The sequence below is a fragment of the Stegodyphus dumicola genome, chromosome 8 (genome assembly GCF_044657685.1).
Source record: "Stegodyphus dumicola isolate Sdum_Otavi_A_Nest chromosome 8, ASM4465768v1".
NCBI lineage: Eukaryota > Metazoa > Arthropoda > Arachnida > Araneae > Eresidae > Stegodyphus > Stegodyphus dumicola.
In genome coordinates this window covers 150208758-150231206 of record NC_140775.1, presented here as the reverse complement: position 1 = coordinate 150231206, position 22449 = coordinate 150208758, and the positions used below count along the sequence as shown (strand labels likewise).

At 33.3% G+C, this 22449-nt stretch overlaps 1 protein-coding gene across 4 annotated transcripts in view; it reads right to left on the bottom strand.

Moving 5' to 3' along the window:
- LOC118200183 (unconventional myosin-Ie-like) overlaps nt 1-22449 on the bottom strand; it is a 297322-nt gene that overhangs the window by 175612 nt on the left and 99261 nt on the right. The window contains exon 1 of one of the 4 annotated variants that reach the window (XM_085822567.1): nt 11052-11265. The exons of the other annotated variants lie outside the window; for them this stretch is intronic. Within the exon in view, the coding sequence (XP_085678693.1) occupies nt 11052-11054 (3 nt within the window). The 5' untranslated portion in view covers nt 11055-11265. Of the gene's footprint in view, nt 1-11051; nt 11266-22449 lie in introns of those variants that run through there. 4 annotated transcript variants of the gene reach the window in all.

The following is a 22449-nucleotide window of genomic DNA, read 5'->3' as shown; positions in this document are numbered from 1 at the left end:
TATTACTAATAAATTTTTGGTATGCTGGAAGTCCAATTTATTAATTTGTTAGTATTGAAATTAAAGTTTCTTGTTTTGTCAAACAGTAAAATTTTTTTGTAGTTAATTATTTGAAGATCAAGACAGTCAATGTTATTTTGCGAATGATTAGTTTTATTAAGTGTAAGGCATTCTGGGTAAATCTCAGAGTATTCAATCTTATTAAAATATATACAGTCAAAAGTCTTTAATCCGGACCTCAAAGCTACAAACTTTCTGCGCATATGTGTCGACGCATGCGCATAATACTTTACGCATGCGCCTGTGAGTTTACGCATGCGCATAACACGTTTACGCATGCGCATTTAATGTAAAACAGACGGTATAAGCTAAGCTAAAATTATCTAATTAAGTATTTCCGTTAATGTTCCAGATTGCATTGTTCCTTAATTTTCTAATTAGATCCAGCTTATTAGGTTTTGCAGACTGTTAGAGCAATTTTATAAAAGTAAGCCTGAACTTTCGATTATGTCAAAAAGAATTTCCGATTCTGGAGCTGCCAAAGGATCTACAAAGTGAAAGCACGTTCCGATGTCCATCAAACAAAAAGTGGATAAAGGCATATCCTTTGTTTCTCTAACCATTCTGAAATCTGTTTATCAATTTTACGCTGTCTGCGGGGGGGGGGTGTCGCGGCAATGAACTGGAAGTTGATCTGTCAGTACTATCCTTATCTTCAGGGCAGATGTTTTTATTTTATTCGGCTTATAATTCCTTACTAAATGTAGTATTTCTTCTCGATGTACTCCGTCTTTGATATGATTTAAATCAAATTCCTCGTCATTATAAATATCACAAATACACATCAAATAGTTTTCTGGTTGCAATTTTCTAATTTCGACTATGCATAATGTATGCTTTACGCATGCACCCGTTGAAAGAAATGTTTATTAAAGTAAACAAATAAATATTAAGCTTTTTTTTTTGTAAATTTTGATACTCTTTAGATCATAATTGCTCTTTGTTTCATATTTTTAATTTTATAATTTCAGCATGCCATCTTACCACCAGATTTAAACTGATGATCTATAATCCGGAAAAACCGATAATCCGATAACCAAAGTCCCGACGAGTTTGGATTGAAGACTTTTGACTGTACATGTGAATTTGTTTGATATGTTTTGTGATTGCAGACCGAGCTTGATTAGGTAAGGTTATTTTGAATGTAGCAAAGCACACAAAAGTTATCTGCCAAAGATGAAGGAATGCCTTCTTGCAGGATTTTTCCAGGGAAAACATGAAAACCACCTATGCAACTAGCCTGCTTTCAAACCCAAGTTAAATTACCTTAGCCATTAATGGGGCAAGAGCAGGTTTGTAAAAGGATTCTGGATGAGATAAGATTGGAGAATAAAGAGAGAGTCCTACATTCATCGTCAAATATACACTGGTGTGCAAAAATTAAGGACGAAGTCGAAAAATTAGCATATCAGCTGAACGAAGAGGCAGAGCGGACAGAAAGACCAATCAGGAGATTAAGTAAGGTGATGTACGGTAGCACATGCGCAGATATGCAGGTAGACATAATGGGGGAGTGTCTGAGTAGTATAAAGCATGTTGTCGGTGTACGATCAGTATTTCTGGCAAAGAGATTGCATGCCGTATAGCAGTTAAAATCACACCGAGTTGCTGCCTCAGCGAGAAATGGCGAATAATCAATCTGTTAGACGACATCTGGATGCTTTTACCCGAGGTCGAATCATTGGGAAGTTGGAGGAAGGCCGCAGTGTGACAAGTGTGGCTGCAGAGTTCGGAATTGCTCACAGCTTCACGACTTTGGACACAATTTCAAACTACAGAAAGAGCTATTCGGGGGTTTAGTAATGGTCGTCCACGAGGAACCACACCCGCAGATGACCAGTATATTGCCTTACAGGCCAGAAGAAACAGGCGGCAGACAGCGGGAGAAATCGCTAGACACACGACACTGGACGACCGATATCGCGTTTTACCGCGGCCAGAAGACTGCACGGTGGTGGTCTGTTTGCACGACGCCCAGTACGGTGTGTACCTCTAACACCTGCCCATTGAAGAAGGCATTCTCTGTGGTGCTGGGAACACCGGAATTGGAGAGACAATGAACGGGGACGAGTACTCTTTACAGATGAGAGCAGATTCAGTCTGAGTAGCGATTCTCATCGCATACTCATCTGGAGAGAGCGGGGAAGCCACAATCATCCCTCGAACATCATTGAAAGGGACAGGTATGGAGGTGGCGGTGTTCTCGTTTGAGGAGGCATCATGCTTGGTAGTCGTACAGACCTTCACATCTTCGACGCAGGTTCAGTCAACGGGACCCGTTATTGTAACGAGATTCTTCTTCCATATGTGCGTATTTTTAGAGGCACTATGGGTCCGCAGTTCCTTTTCATGGACGACAATGCACCATGTCATCACACAGTAGCTGCCGAACAGCTCTTAGAGAGTGAGGATATTGAACATATGGATTGGCCGGCACAATCTCCGGATCTCAATCCCATCGAGCATGTATGGGATTTTCTAGGCAGACGCTTGGCCGCTCGTACCTTACTGCCAGTAACGATTCCGGAGCTTCGATTGGTGCTACAAGACGAATGGGCAGCAATGCCTCAACAACTCATTGACACCCTCATTCTCAGCATGGGCAGACGCTGTGAAGCTTACCTTGCAGTCAGGGGAGATCATATCCCCTATTAAAGACCGGATGTTTCTTGCTGGACACCCATCACAGGGATGTTTCGGCCTTCAGTCGTATTGCGCTCCATGCTACTTTTTCAATAAAGCTTCTTTTTATCCCTCTGATTTCTCTTTCGGTAAGTGTTGCTTACATTACTCATGTCCTTATGTATTGGGGATCTTACGGTATTAAACGTGTTGATTTGGAAAGCTTTTGTACAAAGTTATATTGAAAAAACCGTCTTTGTTCTTAATTTTTGCACACCAGTGTATACATATATGTTACAGTGAAAGACCGAAATTGGAGAATGTCGACTTTCACCGGAGAATGTCAACATTCACCAAATACGTCGGTGAAAGATCGAATATTGCACTACATTCTTGTATATTCGGACCCTCACCGGTGTATGTCGACAATCACAGATATGCTCTGGTGAAAGTAGAAAAGAGAGGTTATAAAGTGCCATAGTAGTTTAAGTTGTTGCAATAAATAAGATTTGAATCACATAATTTAGTAAGTTTTTTATTACTGTTATTTTATTTTCTCATTTAGAACGTACTGTATAATTAAGTAAGTTTTTAACTTCTATTATTTTCCTTTCTCATTTTGAATGTATTGTGTGATTTAGGTTCTCATGTTCTTAAGTTCTTATTTCCAGTCTTAAGTGCGTTTATTCGTGACTGAATTACGGAGAAGAAAATATAATATTGTTATATGTTCAACATTCACCATTAGTACATGGTGAATGTCGACATTGACCTGTGTAAGTCAGAAATAAGAGTATTTGGAAAATATTTCGGATATACACCAAGAGACTATGTGAATGTTGACATTCACCGGTGAAAGTCGACATTTCTCCAGATTTCGGTGTTTCACCGTAACATATACATACCCATATGACATACAGAATTGCCATTTGGGTCATAAAAAATAAAAACAAATACATTATTATTTTCAGCCAAATGAATTATTTTGAGCGATATGGAACCCATATAAAAATTTCAATAGAAAAATATACTATTTCTCTCTCATTATATCAGCAACAACGGCTGCAGCCATTGTTGCTGATATATCACTAAAGTAAAAAAGTAGTAAATGTAATTTTACTGCCACTCAGAAAAATGAAGGCAAAAATTACTATTTTAAGAGTTTTTAATAAATATCTCTGATTTTAGCTTTTTTGGGGAAAGGGGGAAGTGGACGTCGACCTTTTTCAAGACCCAGAAAAGAATTGTAGAAAGTTTGGTGACGATAGCTACAGTAGTGACTGAGTTATCAGCTAACAAACACACAGACTTTCTTTTACACACATATCTAAATTATTGATAATTTTGATTACAGCCTTTAAGTCGCTGATTTTACTGAGCTTGCTCGGATTTGAAGGATAAATTAAACGATCTGTAATTTATCTTCATAACAGTCGTTCGGAAAAACAATCATATATTTTCATAACATGTTTAATTTATATTCGTTTTGCTGAACTAGCTACATTAAAAAGTGGTTAAGCGAGAGGCCGCTTGGAACATAAATTAAAGGCCTATGTTTAGTGCAGGATTGCTGAGACGAGATAGCGTAATGTAGCGGAATAAAAATAAGAGTACTATCTTCATGTCTACAGGGCAATAGTACACGCCAAAATCTACCATATTTATGTCAAATCCCCATTAACACAAGAAAAGTCTTTCGATCTTGAAGTCTCAATATTTCTGAACTAAATACCGATGAATCTACTGGTCTAAAAATGTAGACAGGAAGGTAAAACAATGCAAAATATTGTACCTGCACTCCATAGTACAGATTCGTAATGTAGATTCAAAAGTGATATAAACATTTCTAAAAAAATCCTGCTTTTACATTAATGTACAGGAGGAAAGAAAAAATACTATTTAGTTAAACTGCTTCAAAAAGTACTAAATGTAAATTTACTGTATTTTATCACGTAAGGCAAGTTCTCATTCAATGCACAAGTCCTAAATACAATTATTAATTAACTGCAGGAAGTTAAACAGCAGATACGCAGCTACAATTTTAATAACTTTAATTTTTTCCATATTAATAAAAATTCCAGCTTTTAAAAACTATATGGCATATGGATTTGAAGATAAAATCACAATAAAGTAATACAATCCATTGTTGGGATAAAAATCATAACTTTCTATTTTCTTATTACTTAGGTTTCCTCTCAATTTCAATTACTAGGAAGTTTCTAAAATTTTTCTGCATAGCATAACTCACGAATGACATAGGTGTTCCTATTGGAGGCATTACCCTTCTTTATTCAATTAAGCTCTTTAACTTCTGCATATTACACAATTTCTACAGGATGTTCTCCACAATAGCACGTCTTTGATCAAGATGGAACTCAGTTCCAACGAAACATTAATTTCACATTTATAATTAGGTAAAAAATTAGCAAAATTAGTTTGCCATAAATTTTGAAAAAATTCTATCAATTTTGAGGATAATCAGAGTTAAGTCCTTTTCGTCCTCTACAAATTTTGTTCCTGACTTTTGTTTGACTTAACGAAGTCAAAATCAAAATCAGGAACAAAATTTATTTTGCACCCGATGAAACAGGACTCAAAATAGATAGTTTTATTTAAAACATTTGTGAAACTAAGGCTGCTCTTCTGTTTAATTTAAAATTTTATGCAAGTATGCTTTGCTTCCAATTTAAATTTCACATTTGTCCTAATTTTTTAGGCTGCTTTCTTCATTCATTTACTTCTACTAACAAAACAAATATCATCTTTGAATAGGATGGCAAATGTCTGTGTTCTATTGCACTCAAAATCAATAGTTTCATTCAAAACCTATATGAAACTAAGGCTGCTTTTTTGTTTAATTTAAAATTTTATGCAAGTTTGCTTTGCTTCCAATTGGAATTTCACATTTGTCCTAAATACAATTATTAATTAAAAATTCTTAGGCTAATTTCTTCATTCATTTACTTCTACTAATACAGTGAGTTGAGCTCTGCAGGTCTTCCAGAAAGAGACTCACCTTCTACTCTTAATTTCTGGCTAGGAATTTCTGGAATGATTCAACACTCATTCCAGAAATGCTTAAATTTATTGTATAATTTCTGTATATTGCATTAATATTCCTATAAATAATTATTTAATTGATCTCGTAAAACAAAATATACTGAATATGCTCCTATGTCACTTTAGTTTATAACTGAACTACTTTCACCTACATATTTTTAGTTCAAATAAAAATAAATATATTTTATGACAATTTATGGGATAAGTCAATAAAACATTTTTTTATTAACTTATGAAGTTCTCATTTAGCAATGCATGGCACTATCAAAAAACTTTTCCAAAAATCAAATTTCTCTGAGCACTAGCTTAAATAGGAAGTCTAGCCCAATCAATTGCACTGGACGAAGTATTGTAGGCACATACTAGGGGCATTTTATAAGGCTAGAAAAATGTTTTTCTAATAGTTCTGTCTCATGTAGGTTTTCGTCTAAACTCAAACAAACATGTATTATGGAAGCAAAGACTCTTGGAAATGTTTCTATTAATATGCAGTCGCAGAAAACTAGAATATCTGATAGTAGTTTAAAGTGTCAAATGCTACATTAAGACAATACTTTCATTACATACTCACAAGATACAATACGTTCATGAAGACCTTTTTATATAGTATGACTTTTATAATATATAGCAATTGTTTTTTGCTCAACTACTCCATCCTTATAATAATTTGCAACAAAGGGTAAAACTACTTGCATTAATATTAGTAAAATCAGAGCCTTAAAGTTAGCATAGTAATTATAATGATCTTTACGCTATATATTTTAAAGAAATATTCAATTACAGTTTATGAAGCTCTACTGTTTTCATAATATGAGGTGGGAAGAAAAAGTAACAAATTTATCCAAACTAAGAAGTAAAATTAACTTCACACTTATGTTGGCAAAGGGGGTCAATGAAAAATCTCTAATCTTTTAATATAACTGACAGCTTCATTTTAGTCACTAATCTCTGGCCATGATGGAGTCATATTTTAAACTTACCACACTTAAAAAGAAAAATATCAAATAGATTTTTAATTTCATGATGCTTGAAAAAAATTTGAAAACAGACTTTCATCTAACTTATAATATAAAAATTTACTTCAATAATAATGTTTTTTCTGCTCGAAAAAGGCACTGTGCCCTTCCCTGCCCCCGCCCCCAAATCTAAAAAATAAAAGATGACATTGCATTTTTAAGGGCAATTCTGGAAGAAAAAAGTTTAACGATTTGAGTGTTAAAGTGCCACGGAGTGCTTTTTTGCTTGTCTTATTCTCCGATTAAAAATGCCAAGGAGTGCTATTGTGCTGTTTTCTGCTCTCACACAGTAAGTTATAATTATTTCAATTCAGTGTTGTTCTGACATCTTTCTGAGCACAAGTACAGATACCTGCATTTTTAAATAATACAAAAATATTGCGGCTTTGCAGCAGAGAGTGCTCGCACTTTTTGAGAGACACAGAAGAAGCACAAAATTACTCCTTGGCGTTTTCCCCATGTGTAACATGGATATGAGTAAATTTCCCCTAAAATGTTCTCCACAGGACATTCCTCCCTTTCTGTGTAGTGAATGATGGCAGAGCTCATAATGAATGAAAAAACTGAATGGAATAATATTAACACAATTCATGTCCTCTATATTTATAAAATCCAGGAATATTTATATGATAAGGAATATCTTTTGGGACACATTCTGAAGTGGGACTGTATATTGAAATGCAGGATTGACCTAACATGTGGTTATTATATTCAGAGTCACTTGTGTCATGATTTAATATTTTACAATGTTTTGGGTCACAAAGTGCTCGGTGCAATTGTGGGACGAAGTGCCAGATGCAGTAACTCATTAACTTCATGGCCCGTCAAAGAATTGGAAACTCTAACCATGTACACATCGATCTATTTTCACTTAAAAAAAAATCGGAGAATTGTACTAACTCGGCACTGCACACTGACTTGACATTGTACACATCGATCTATTTTCATTTAAAAATCGAAGGAGCACTAGAGCCAAACAGAAAATATATAATCTCAACTGCATTTTAAATAAAACAATGGAATAACATAAGAAAGCACTTTGCACTACAATCGCATTTACGCACTACACAAAGGAAATATCCACTTACTTTATTTAGAATTTTCTGCGTCTTCAGTCTGTGGCACACAAAATTCCTCAGCAGCACCCAAAAACTTTCCTCAAACCATGTTCTCTTTCTAATGGAATGCTTTATATGGTGAGTATTTGAACCTTTCTTGCAACAAACTCATTCAAAGCCATCTGAATGATCTTTACATTCAACCATATGCATTTCCCTCGTACAAACAGGACACTTATAATTCCGTTGAATTACATCCAACAAAGTTTCTTTTCTGCTGTCCTCAACCACATAAAAATAAAAGCACCACCTTCTGCACTCTTGTTCTATACCACCAAACACCCAATTTACACGGCAGCCATTCTACAATGCTGCCATTTTAACGATAATGCAATGCAGAAATAAGCCCTTACAAATATTTTCCCTTCAGTCAAATTCACCTCAATCACACAACCAATCAGGTCATGATAGGGTTTCCATAACATTAAACTACTCAGGTTACCATAAATGAAACAACTTGACAATAATCCAAGGGGCACCCTAAAATATAGGCTAAGTTTTGATTTACTACTAAATAATTCTCTTCATGAAGCCATATGTATTATTAGGGTTGCCATTCTTATTTTTAATTAGATTTCATGCCAACATTTACATCTGTCCCCTAGTGGTACATTGTTAACTAAAAAGCACTTAAAAGAATTAAATGCGAGTCTTCCCAAATTTTGTGGCTATTACATAATATTTCTAAATCATTTAATATATACACAGTTCAATAAATAAAGTAATTTTAGCAGACATATCCAGGTAAAAATAAACATTCCTATTTGAGAAGCAAGCAAACGCCATTGTAAGGAGCAGTGGTTTCAAGGCGCGACCACCAAGCCTCTAGAGCATTGTGACACAATGCTCTAGTGGGGCAGTAGTCGCGCCCTGAAACCACAAAGCAAATGCCATACATATAGAGGTTTTTTTTTATATATGCAGTTTAATTATTGCTATTTTTTATTGTTTATGATAGAAATCATGATGTGCGATGAATAACTTTAATGTTCTTTTCCCTTTTCTTTCGAAATTGTACAGAAACTTCTAATTAATCTTACCACATTCAGTTATTTTACCGTCTAAACCATAAAACAAGCAATGTACTTCCTAACCAACACACATGACAAGCCCTTACAAATTCACTGCAATCATGCAACCGATTATGTCATAATAGGGTTTCAATAACATTCAACTTCTCAGGCTACCATAAATAAACCACAACTTGGCGATAAATGAAACAACTGTGCGATAATACAAGGGGTACCCTTCTCTTTACTCTAACCAAATCAGCATAATGTTTATATATTTGCAGGACTAGTTTAAGGTTTAAATACACAACCTTTGAAACTAATCCTATAAATTTATGATTACTACGCTGATTCTTGCTGCTTAAACTCCTTCAATAATTGTTTTTCAGCATGTTATTTTAACTCAAATTTAATACTATTTATTTGTAAGACTAAAAATGATTAAATATCACATGAATGAAATATGATTTAACAATGCAATGAATTTAATATATGTTTTGTTACAGAAATGCATCCAAGAACTATCTGCTTGATGTAGAGGTATTTGTAGTCAAGTTCCTAAACTAAAAGTGACCAGATTTTTACAGCCAATTCAAAATGATATATTTGTGGACTTTAAAAAGGAATTTAAGAAAAACTATTAACATTTCATTGTACAAAAAGCCAAAACAATCAAGAACACAAAAACATATTTTATAAGAATTTTATCTCACTTCAATGATGGTAAACATTAAGCAGTGGCATAGCTAGGGTGGGGCAAGGGGGGGACATTCGTGCCCGGGCACAGCATCCAGGAGGCACCAAATTGATGATACACATTTGAGAATGACAGAGTCGTAGCTAGGGGTTTCAGCACCCAGGGACAACTGAAGATTTCGCGCCTTCTACTGCTTGCCAAGGATGGAAAACATTTAATTCTAAAATGTCGCAACATCAGTTTGGCACCCCTTGGATTCTGCACCCGGGGACAGATTGCTCCCCTCTAGCTACGCTCCTGGAGAATGAAATGTTTTCCATTCTTGGAACACAGAAAGAGGCGCAAAAATCTGTAGGTGTCCCCGGGCACTTGACACCTTAGCTACTCCTCTGACATTAAGCTCCAATCCACATTTTTCAAGACTACAATATTTTTCGGAGTAATTTATTTAAAATTCTATATACTGATTTTAAGCGCACTTTCTTATTTTCGAGAACCAATCAGAGATGGAAAAGGAAATACTAAAATCCTTTCTGTACACTGTGCAAGTTCCTTAAAACATAGATCTAGAAATACACATTTATGTATATATAAACATGTATTTCTAGATCTATGTTTTAAGGAACTTTCTATTTTGATTTCACAAAAATATTTTAAGGCTACATAGCATTAGCAAAATTCATGTTCATAAAAATCTAAAACATTTTCTGCAATATATTCTTAGGCAAGAGACTACATTAAATCAAGAATTGTCCCATTAAAAGAAGCATCATGATCCTAGTGATATACAATTAAAAACTTGTAAAAGAGTAAACACAAAGTGAATTCTTTTAGTTAATATGTTCAATTACGGAGTAAGCTTTTCAAAAACACAGCTGAAATCATATTGAAATATTTTTAAAGCTTATAAAAACATTTCAACAGGAACTTAATAGAGAGTTGTTTTCAGATAAAAATTATAAAAACTTTTGAGGAAAACAAAATAAGAAATTAAAGACATAATTCCACTCATCATTTTAAAATTTCAATCACATGGACTTTATCAAAGACTTGATAAGTTTTAAATTTCTATTCTTTAGACTCCAGTACACAATATATATTTCAGGTCCATATAAGCTAAAATAAGATTATATGCTTGGTCTGTATCAGGTTATTCAGCAGTTATACGAAGTCTCTCTGCAAATATTGCAATATAGTCATTACACACCATTAAATTTGAAAATTCGTGAAAAAAAGATTCAAAATTTTAATCATACATAGATCATTTTGGCAAACTTCAAATATGTAATGGCAAATTACGGCAAACTATTTTTTTTTAATTTGTAGCAGCAGTTAATACATGATTTTAATGACGTCCAAAAAATAATATAATCCGCTAACTTAATTTTTCGGAACGAAAATATTTGCAAGAAACACAATTCTAACTACAAACAAAAATTTTCTGAATACAATATTTTTGAAGACTTACCATCTTTAATAAAAAAAAAATAGCGGGACTACACCTAACACACTAAAAATTATTTAAAACGTAAAATCTTTTCCTCTGCAGAATGCTAGTACATCATTACGCTCTTCTATACAGACAACTGTCATGTGCATCTCAAGCTCATATAAAACAAAACAGCATGATAACTTTTTTATTTTTGAAATGCCTATAACGTCTGCTCAAAGTTCACATCCGGTTATGAAGCGCTAATTTCCGGTTGCCGAAATGAAATAATTAAATCCTGTAAAGAAATTGGTTGCCAATTTCAGTTGCGCCATCTATCGGATAGGATATGCAATAACAATATTAGTCAAAAAATTTCATGCTAAACGTATAAATAAATAATTACTGAATCAAATCTGTATTTGCTATGCAGTAAAAACATAAAAATGCGTATGCAATATTTTAATAAGATTAGTTTAAAATAATAACATAATTTTCTTATTTCTTTAACATATCATTTTCAAACTTCTGAAAGTTTTTAGACAATCATTTTTTGGACGCAGTTTAACGAAAGAGAACAACTCATGTACCTTTAACTGTTCAAATGTGCTTTTTTGACTCCATAAATGTATTACGAAAGGAAGAAAGAATCAAAAGAAAGATGAGTGAGGGGGGGAATGTAAAAATAGTCTTAGCACACAAACCGCTTTATTGCTGCTTACCGGGGACCTGACACAAACGAATGCAGTTCACTATTTCTAGCAACGAAAGTACGCGCTAGAGTGATATTCTGTAAGTGCGTAAGAAAGAAAATTATGAAAAAGCAATGGTGCTAATATAAGCCAGCATTTGAACATCCAAAGGAATGTTCTTAGCTCGTAAGTCGAAGTTCCTCAAAAAAGTAAATCCCACCGATTATTCTTTCTACTGCTCAAGGAAATGTAATTCTCTCCACCTGATGCCTATGTACTGATCTACTTCTATACTGAAGGCTTAAAAACAGTTGAGAACTGAATGTTAAGACTTAACTAAATGTAACTGAATGGTAACTGAATGAAACAGAAGTTTCCTTGTACCGAAGTTAAATAATTTAACGGATAAGGAATAAATAAGTCCAGGAGTCCCCAGAAAATACAAAAGGAAGACAACTTGCTGCATTATCTTCTGTTTTGTATTAAGATAAGACTTGCATCCAGAGTAAGACACTAAATTATTTGAGCTATTGGGCCCTTTATAAGCCTGTTATACTGTTTAATTTAGTTTACGAGTATGCTGCCACCCTCCTGGCCGATAATAATCGGCCTCATGGTAAACGCAGCACACACGACGCAGACAAACAAAAATACAATTCAAAGATAAAAACAAAAGATTAAAACACAGATTGGGTATCTTTAAAAATACACTCACACAATACAAAATAAGGAAAATCATAAGCGTAATCGGTTAGAAAACAAAAAATAGTAAGATGATACATAACTCACCCACCCAACAAATAAATTCGTAAACAAAAGAAAAACTAAAATATTTAATGTCCTATTCCTATGATAGTCTTGTTTTCATTCACAATCCTCATAATATCTGTTGCATAGCTATTCAAGAATTTTCTTTTTTCCGTTACATTCTGTTCAATTATTGTTCCAAATTTCGTCCTCACACTCTCGGTGAGTTTGCATTCTTCTATAAAATGAGCTGCATTTCCGTACTTCCCACAAGCCAAGCATTGATCAATGCCCTGGAGATTAAAACGTTTTAAATAGGCCGGGAATCTACCATCATACGTGATAACTTGAATAGTATCTATATTATTAAATAGATCCATTTTTCTTTTTATAGTCAAAATTTTCACATAAATCTTATTTTTATTTGAAGCATTCATTTCCTGAGCCCATTTCTCAATTATACTTGCTTTCATTTTTCTCAAGGTAATTCTTCTGGAATCACTAATATCGCCATAAATATCATCCTCTCCCAGGGCTGCCTCTTTAGCTATTATATCCGCCCTCTCATACCCGGTAACACAAATATGTGCCTTGACCCAATGAAAATATATACAATTTTTCTCTCTTATTTTGTTATAAATGTTTTTTATATCCAAAAGAATTATTTTGCTTGGTTCCGGATTCACCAAGCCTTGTAGGGCCGAGAGAGCATCAGAATAAATATGTATTGTAAAGTACTGTTTCAAATTTTTATAACTCTACAGCAGTGCCTCTCTAATTGCAACCGCTTCAGCTTGATACACTGATTTGTTTCCTTCTAATCATATTTTTTATTATAGATTTCGACTTCATAATAAAAAATAACAAAAGCACAACCAGTTCCACCTTCATATCCGGAGCCATTTGTGTATATACCAATCTTGCCAGTGTCCATATAATCTTTAGTGTACGGTATACTCTTAAAATCTTTTGGATATATATTAATAAAATCTTTTCCTGTCAAGGCTTTACCATTTAAAACATCCCCATTTTCACATGTTAGAATCTTTTTAAAACCATAGCTGAGTAAAACGTTTTCATAATAAAAGTTATAAAAAATTGAGAGTGGCGGAATGCCAGCAAGCAAGCAAATAACTTCTGTAGAAACAGTACGGAAAGTTCTTGTCACTGCAAGCAGCCAGCTCCTTTGCAATGAATCCAGTTTAGTTCTCAGTCTAATCAATTCCCCTTCCCGGTAGCCCCACATGCCAATACCATATAAAATTTTTGGCCTAATAACATTTAAATAAATATCTCTAAGGGTGTGCTTTTTAGCTGTGAATCAAAGGTACTTCTATAATATTTTTAAATTTTCTCTATATCTCTGTGAATCGCCTTAAAATGTTCAAGAAAAGTTAGCTTTTCATCAATAATCACTCCAAGATATTTAAAGTGACTTTTAAAATTAATCTTTATACTATTAAATTTCAACTTTGGTTTTCTAGTATCCTTACCATCCCTAGGAAAGAAAATGGCATTTATTTTATACAGTCTGTTATACTGTATTTTAATTTTTAGGGGCTCCCAAGAAATTGGGGGGCCCTAAGCTTTAGCTTGTGTAGCTTATACGTAAACCCTGCACTGCATGCGTCCGAAGTCAGACACGTGACAGTGCTTCCGCTGCCTAAGATATGAACAAACACGGCATTGCTGCTATAACTAATCAAGATATTTTATGACTTTAAGTCATTTTTCATACGAATGTTCACAAAGAAGCAAAGCTCAGTGTGTCAACTGGGCCGTGAAGACCACCTAGTCTCATACATAAAGCATGTTTTATATGTTTCCAAGTTAAACACAAATAAAATCTCTAATTAAGAAACGCATAACGACAAGGTCAAGAAATATTAAAATGTTTTTAACTCTAATGGCACTAAAAGGATCCTGAAAAAACTTTCCTAGTTAATAAAAGAAATTAAAACTATAGTTCGACCGTCTATAGCACAACCCTAGTTGGCATTCTGCCAAAACACATAGACTCATCCAAAATTATTACTTGCTGCGACGTGAAAGGTCTTCTCTTCTCCGGAAAGAGCTATGCTGGAAGGAAAGAAAATCCCCATCCTTCCACCACTATTTTGAGAATAATTCGGTCCGAATGACGCATGCGTGTTTGCGCTCATGGTCGCGGATGAGGCGGTCGAACTATATTATGTCAGTTATAGACAGAATGAGATAGAATACTTTTCGATGACCTCAGAGATCACGTGACTTATACCTAGGTAATGTAAACAAGCAATCTAGATGGCTTCAGAAGATCACGTGACTTATGCATATCTAATGTAAATAAACAACGTCATTCTTCCTCTTCTTCTCTTGCGGAATGTGTCTCATATTTTAAAGCAAATGAACGGAGTAAACTGACAAGGGAATTATTTAATCTTTCTAAGGTCCCACCAGCGGCCGAGCGGTAAAGTCGCTGAATACTGGAAGTTCGGTCCGAGTTTCGAATCCCGCGAACGGGCTAGCTGTATGGGCGTTTTCGTGGTTTTCCCCATGTGTAACGTGTATACGAGCCAGTTTCCCTTAAAAAGTCCTCCACGAAGGCATCTCTCCTCTTAGGCAGATAGCCGTAGTGTGCTTTGCCATAATTAAATAAACCAAACTTAATCTTTCTAAGAAGGAAGACTTTTACTTTAGAGCTTTTTTTTTTTTTTTTTTTTGGAACTTAACCCCAAAGTGGTAATTTTTATATACTGAGAATTAAATTGTTTTTGAACGTCTGGCATCGGGTGATGAAAATGCTAAAATGCTTTCTGCATTAATTCCGCGTTTTTGTTCAGATTCTAAGTTCTATATTCGATCATTGCAGGAACTCTCAGATTACATGGTGAATTGAAGTTACACTTTAAAGAATTACTGCAGCAAACGGAAGAAGCAGATAACTGCACCCCACGAAGTTTAGAAGAAAAAGGCGATGGATTTCAAGAAAGAAAAGAAAATTTGCAAAAGCAAAGATGATGATTGACTGGAAGTCAATACATGAAATACAAGAAAGAAACCAGAAAACTGCATCCCGAGTAGCAGTCGTACTCAGGAGATCTCGACTGATTAAGTTAGAAGTGATGAAGAGCTAAAAAGGTCAGGAAAAGCTGCTAAACGATCAGCCAGGTAATCAAAAGGATACTTAGAAACAGTGAAACTCTCAAGTTGCTCACGGAAACGGGAGGAAACAAACAAATGGAAGCATCGAAATCTTGATCACCAGTCAAACAAAGGGAATTCGGCCAGTTACCCTGTACACCCACGTTCTCGCGTTTTTGCAATGAATATTGAAGTTGTTCTGAAAGGAAAGCATATCAAAGCCCACTGAGCGAAAGCGCAGATAACAAAAGCCTGCTAAAAACAATCCAATTGTGATAATTGCTCATGCGACAAATACCACACGAAAAGCACACAATGATTAAAAAAAGCTGAAAATTCCTGAAACGCTACTTTTAACGTTATGTGGTAGAGATTAATTCTATGTATGATTCAATATTAAAAGATGGGAGAGGTGTTATTCAATCAAAGAACATCAGATCAAATATTTTATCAAAGTTGTAATAAGCCTAGATATGTTCACCATTTACAACGAAATTTCTCACATGAATACGATTTGGGTAAGAGAGAAAATGATTGTTACTTTAATTGAAATGAAAGTCCAGCATCAAACAAAGGCTGGTTTTTCTGGCTTCAAAATAGTTTCCTGTAGCTATTACCAGTGAGGACTGTGCAAACAAGAAAGGAACTCCCGTGTTTCTTTAGTTTCGATCGCATAAGAAAGATTCTAGAGAAATCACGCAACAAAGATAGATAAAAAAAAGTTTAAACGTCGATAAAATTTGAATTGGATTCCAGAAAAGTACCTTTATTATTAAATATTCAATTACTTTTCACAATTAAGAAAAGTCGTTACTTTTCCTGCCATAATCTAATTAAAATTCTTAAAAAAAAAGAGAGAGGGAGACGAAGAGAGGAGAAAAAAAAATAATAATTAAATAATAAAAATTATTAATTAAAAATTACTAAATGATTACTCAAAAATAAAATAACGAAAAACTCGTAGTTTACAATGGCGCCCCAGAAAATGCAGTCACAACGGCGAACAGCCCCATCATATACGGCTATATCTCAGCTATCTACGGCATTTATAAACTGTAAATTCTGAAGACTATTTTCAGAATAAATATCTACTATATTATCATATTTTTGTATTAATTCAGGTTCCTTAGCATAACGAGTTTCTAAAAAAACAAATCGATCTTTCATATTTGTTCATACCAATAAATCGATAATTTACTTGAGCTAAAATAATATTTAAAAGGCAGTAAAGTGCATTCACTTTAAAATATTCTTCACCGGATTAAAATTTATGATGTCTCAAACACTTATAAAAATGACATTTTGTATTAATTGTAAAATATAATATGCTTTCTGTGTTTAAAATTTAATAAAAATTCCAGAGATACTCTATTAATAAAAATTCTATTCTAAAATAATAATAATAATAAATTCTAGAGACATTTTCCACTCCGTATTGCTAAAAAAAACCTCAGTTATTGCAACAGAGAAGTACAAGATTAATTTGTATATTCGTATGGATTAAAATTATCACTTTTGAAGTATAGAAATTAAGGAGAATGAAATATCAGCGACATTACATATACTAGTGCTGCCATCTGTGAGCAATATGTAACACTAATTTTCAAGTCGAACTAAATAATCTAATTCAAATACAATATAATATTTAACATTAAAATTAGTAGTAAAGGCTTAATTTCTGTCTTTTTCTACATCAACCTCTAATTTAATTGTATATTTCGCAGAATAGTAAAGATGCATTTTATTTTAGGCAACAAAACCAAGCATAAAATAATACAATCAATGGAAATAAAAGTAAAAAGGGGGGATAGTAATTAAGATAAAAAATAAAATAAGAAAAGGTTAATGTGTACAGAAAGCTACTTTACAAAAATTAAGTTTGGGTCCCCAGTTAACAGGAATTTTTTTAACACAAACTCCTCATTTTTCGGTCCCTTGAGATTCCTGTTAAAGAGGGTTTACGGCATATCTGCACGTACACTCGCATGCTAAATATCATAGTAGTATAGATAGTTATAAATTTAAAATCCATTTTAGTCAAATAATTGAGTTTTATTTAATGCTTTTTAAGCAATTCAAGACTATTTTAATGCTAAACAAAATTTATTAGCAACAAAACCATTCAGACACAATCTTAATAAACAAATTTAACTAAACAAATACTAATAAAAACATTCGCAGTAATTAAAAAATTTATGAAATGCATAATCAGAGCTGTCATTTTCGTGGTTTTGTTGAGGCAAAAGACTTTATTATATTCTTTAGTTCCATTTTATAATACTTGCCTCTTCATGCTCGATAGCAAAAACCGAAATATAGTTGAATCATATGTATCCAGTCGTATTTCTTCTGTAATCTTTAATAATTTTTAGCTTTGAAAGCGATCTTTTTGATTTAGCAATAGTTACAGGAATCGTTACAAGAAGAAAGAAAACTGTATACATTTCACAGAAGTCGCTTTCCAATGAATGGTATTTTTCTAACATTAAGTTCCCTAATTCTTGAATACCCATATTTCTATTAAGGTAATCTTTACAGAATGTAGTGCATTTATAAACTGTAAAGTAAATTCTGGAGACAATATTTTCGAATAAATGTCTACTATATTATCATAGTTTTGTATTAATTCAATTTCCTTAACATGATTAGCATAACGAGTTTCTAAAAAACAAATCGATCTTTCATATTTGTTCATACCAATAAATCGATAATTTAGTTGAGCTAAAATAATATCTAAAAGGCAGTAAAATGCATTCACTTTAAATATTCTTCACGGGATTAAAGTTTATAATGTTTCGAACACTCATCAAAATGACATTTTGTATTAATTTGTCTCTTAATTAGAAATTCTGAAGTATTATCCCGGTTTTCGGCCATTTTATGGATTCTGCTAGTTTCTTTGTATTTCTGCAACTGTTATTTAAACATTGCGTAGTTTCATCTAAACATATATTAGTTTTCTGTAATATTTTTGAAATGGAATTTATTTCATTTAACACTTGATGCGTAAATATACAAATAATAATAAATTCATAATTTGGCATTTTGTTTTTTATCTACAGCGCTTCTTCCCGTTTCTCTTTTTTATAGCTCTTAAAGTAGATTTCAGGGAAAACTTTCAGAATGGTACCATAACGTAATTTTACTACATTTGGCGATTAATTTAATCAAATTTTACTACATTGACCAATGATTAGGGTTTAGCTTTCTTTTAGGATATTTCTGATTTCGCTGTAAAATTTGTTAACAAATTTCATCATTTTTTACATTTCTCAGAGAATAAATATATATTTTGTCACTTTAAAACATTACATTTTTTGATATGTAATATATCAAAAAATGATGTAATTTCTTTACACCAATTACAGCATCATTAATGACGCTTACGTTGTGAGACTAGCAATGTATACATATTCTGCACTTGGCTGAATAGTTTTATCTTTTGCCGGAGGCCGCTAGGGACATTTCTTATGATATAAAGGCCATCATATCCTTGTCCATTACACTTTTCAAACGAAATTTCTTTTTTATTCAAGAAACTCAGAATGAGTTCTTTCAATCCTTTGAAGGAATGATCTTTTACAGCATAAAATCCGATAAATGTTTTTTAATTATAAAATTTATGTGTTCTGAATTATTATTTCTTAGAATATATGTCTTAAAACGAAGACACTCATTTGATCCGTCTTCGATATATTTTGAAAAGTAATTAATAATAAGAATAAAAGAGAAATGAATTTGTCTGGTTCACCAAAATTTGCTCTAAATCATAACCAGCACACTGGAATAATTCATTTTGTATGGTAGTATTCATGTATTCATTCATGTATTCCACATGTATTTATTTTGTATGGTTCATTTTGTATGGTAGGGCTCAAATATCGTACACTTCCTACTGGCATTTCAAAAACTTGTTTCATAAAATTGTCAACAGTCACTTACTAATCTGTCATTTTAACTAGTATTTGTACCTTCACTATGCCCAAGAAAAGCTAACGTATTTTTGACGCATAAGTTAAATAACCGATCCGAAACCATTTTCCAGACAAACCCCTCGTATCGAATTTGTTCTTCGAGGTCTTTATCAAAAGTTAAATATTTTTTCCATATTTCATACACTGCTGTGTATGTAATTTCGCTTCCACATGTAATTTGGAAGAGCTGTGCGCCTTAATTCTTACTGTTAAATTTTCCCAATCTCTAATAGTCGAACTCAAATGCTATCAAAGGTATAAAATAGGCAACAAAGTTTGCAGTATGGAGCAATAATTTAGAGTAACACACTTAATGTCGTGGCATCTGTCCGTACTTCGTCCTGGATGTGTAATATGTTGCAATCCATGTGTTAGTAGATTTTGGAAGTGGCCAGTAAGTTTTCTTCATTTTCATCACAATTGATTGGAAATCTTATTTTATCAGTACTATTTTTACCTACATAATTTCCTGTATCTGCGGATGTGCATGTATCTGTTTTTACTTCCTTGTATGAAGTAAAAAGGAAGTATCGTAATCGCGAAAAGTTTCAGGCAGCATATTTCAACGAAAATATCCATTTTGACCGCTATCGAATGCAATTTAACGATGTTTTTGCGTCATATCTGTACGTAACGACAGAATAAAATACTCTTTTCCTTCAAAAAATTATAAAACTGCTTTAAAATTAATTCTGAAGAGAATTTTTTGTGGCCTCTGTACGAACGTATGTACGTATGTATCTCGCATAACTCAAAAACGAGTAGCCTCAGAACGTTGAAATTTCGTATATGAGACTACTATAACAGGTAGATGTGCACCTCGTATTTTGGTTTCAATCGGCCGCGCCAAACGTATATAAATATATTTATAAATATATCCACTCTGTTACCCGGCTCAGTGATCTCAGTTTCCTTACTCTTATATGTTTGTAAATTGCACATTTTTTGCGTTAAAAATGATTGAATTATGTTGTTTTTATCTTCCGGTTAAGGGTTTTATGCCTTTAATAAATCTGTATGCATTATTTTTAGAATTATCAAATATTTTAAATTGTTTAAGTGCCGCTAAGCCTAATTTGATGGCAGCCATTGCTCTTGTTTACATTTGAAACAGCTGAGCAGCGGATTTGTTGCCAATCTAGAGAAACGTAGCTTCGCAACAACAAAGATAACGCCTTCATTTACTATTTAAATCATGCTTAATCCTTTCTGGGATTTTTTCGAGGAAATAAGCGTTTAAGATTTACTTCGTAATTCTTAATACAGATATTTTGAGTTTTTATGTATTTTTGCCTTGTCGCGAAGTGAAAATTGAATTAATTGAATGATAAATACTCAATCGTCTGTGAAAAACTGTTTCTCTTTTGTTTTGATTGCTTAATTTCTTTTATACATAGTTCTAGCTTTATTATAGTATTTGCATAGAACATGTGGCAACGATTCGATAATTCTTTAAATGATATAAATTTTGTGCATTCTGAGTTATAATCTGAACTAAATATAATGCTGTTAAGTAAACCTAGTGCCAGAGTGTCGCTATGGTAAACAAAGGGAATTTTAAAGAATGCATTTATTCTATTGTGGTTTATGCGCTGTCGGCGAAATAGGTTTAATTCAATCTAATAAGTTTAAATAAAATGCAAGAAAAAATGCGTATAATTTAATATTCCGTACAAGGAAGTCATGTGGTGTACACATCAGATTTTTTTTTCTTTTTTCTTTTTTTCTTTCTTTTTTTTTTTTTTTTTCTGTGTGTTTCTATTAGAGACAACTTCACCAGATAATACAGTTTGTTACTTGGGCTCTTCAACCTTACTGCCAAAAATTATATATACTGACGAATCTTTGGCAAAAATATATTTCAGGGTGCCGCTTGGCGAAAATTGGCGACTTTTTGAAGATTGGCCAGCAAGGCACAATTTCAAGATGGCCGCTACACAAAAACAAAATAAAAATCAAAGAATTACACAAACACAGTTTCCATGTACACATCGATCTATTTTCACTTAAAAAATGAGAGAATTGCACAAACTCGCTATTGCGCACTCCCTTGACTTCGTCCATGTACACATCGATCTATTTTCACTTAAAAAAAATCAGGGGAATGAGGACGTCATATAATGTTAAAACAAAGTTACTCATCACTAAAACTGAACAAAGTTTGTAGCCATTCGAAGCTTAATAAACTGCATTTTAAATCACACAATGAAGTAACATAAAAAAGGTAATACATATTATCGCATATACGCACTACAAAAAGGAAATATCGACTTCATATTTAGAAATTTCTGTGTCTTCAGTCTGTGGCACACAAAATTCCTTAACAGCATCCAAATACTTTCTAAAATTATCTGAACTAGAATATGCATACTGCCGTCACCATATAAATTCACAACAATAAGAGTAAAAAAGTAATGCCAGACTGCCGGCGGACAAAAATAAGAGTAAAAAAAGTAGTGTTGGACTTGCGGTGGACAAAAATAAGAGTAAAAAAGTAGTGTCAGACTCTGTAGTGCTGGACTGTCGGTGGCATTTCTTGCATGAACCTTTCTTGCAACAAAGCCATCTGAACTATCATAATGTTCGACCATACACATTTCCTTCGTACAAACAGGACACTTATAATGACTACTAAATAAACCTTCATTTACACTCAAGTCAATTAATGCTTTTTTTTCCCTTTCGTTCCAAATCGTACAGAAACTTTAGATTAATCTCACCACATACAGACAGCCATTTTACGATGCAAAGCAAAAAATAAGCAATGTACTTCCTAGCTGACATCCAACGCAGAAATAAGCCCTTACAAATATCTCCCCATCAGGCATTGCCTGGTCTTGCCTATCTGTAGCTACGCCACTGGGTCAGTCTATCTGAAACAATTTGAAATCATGTGGAATA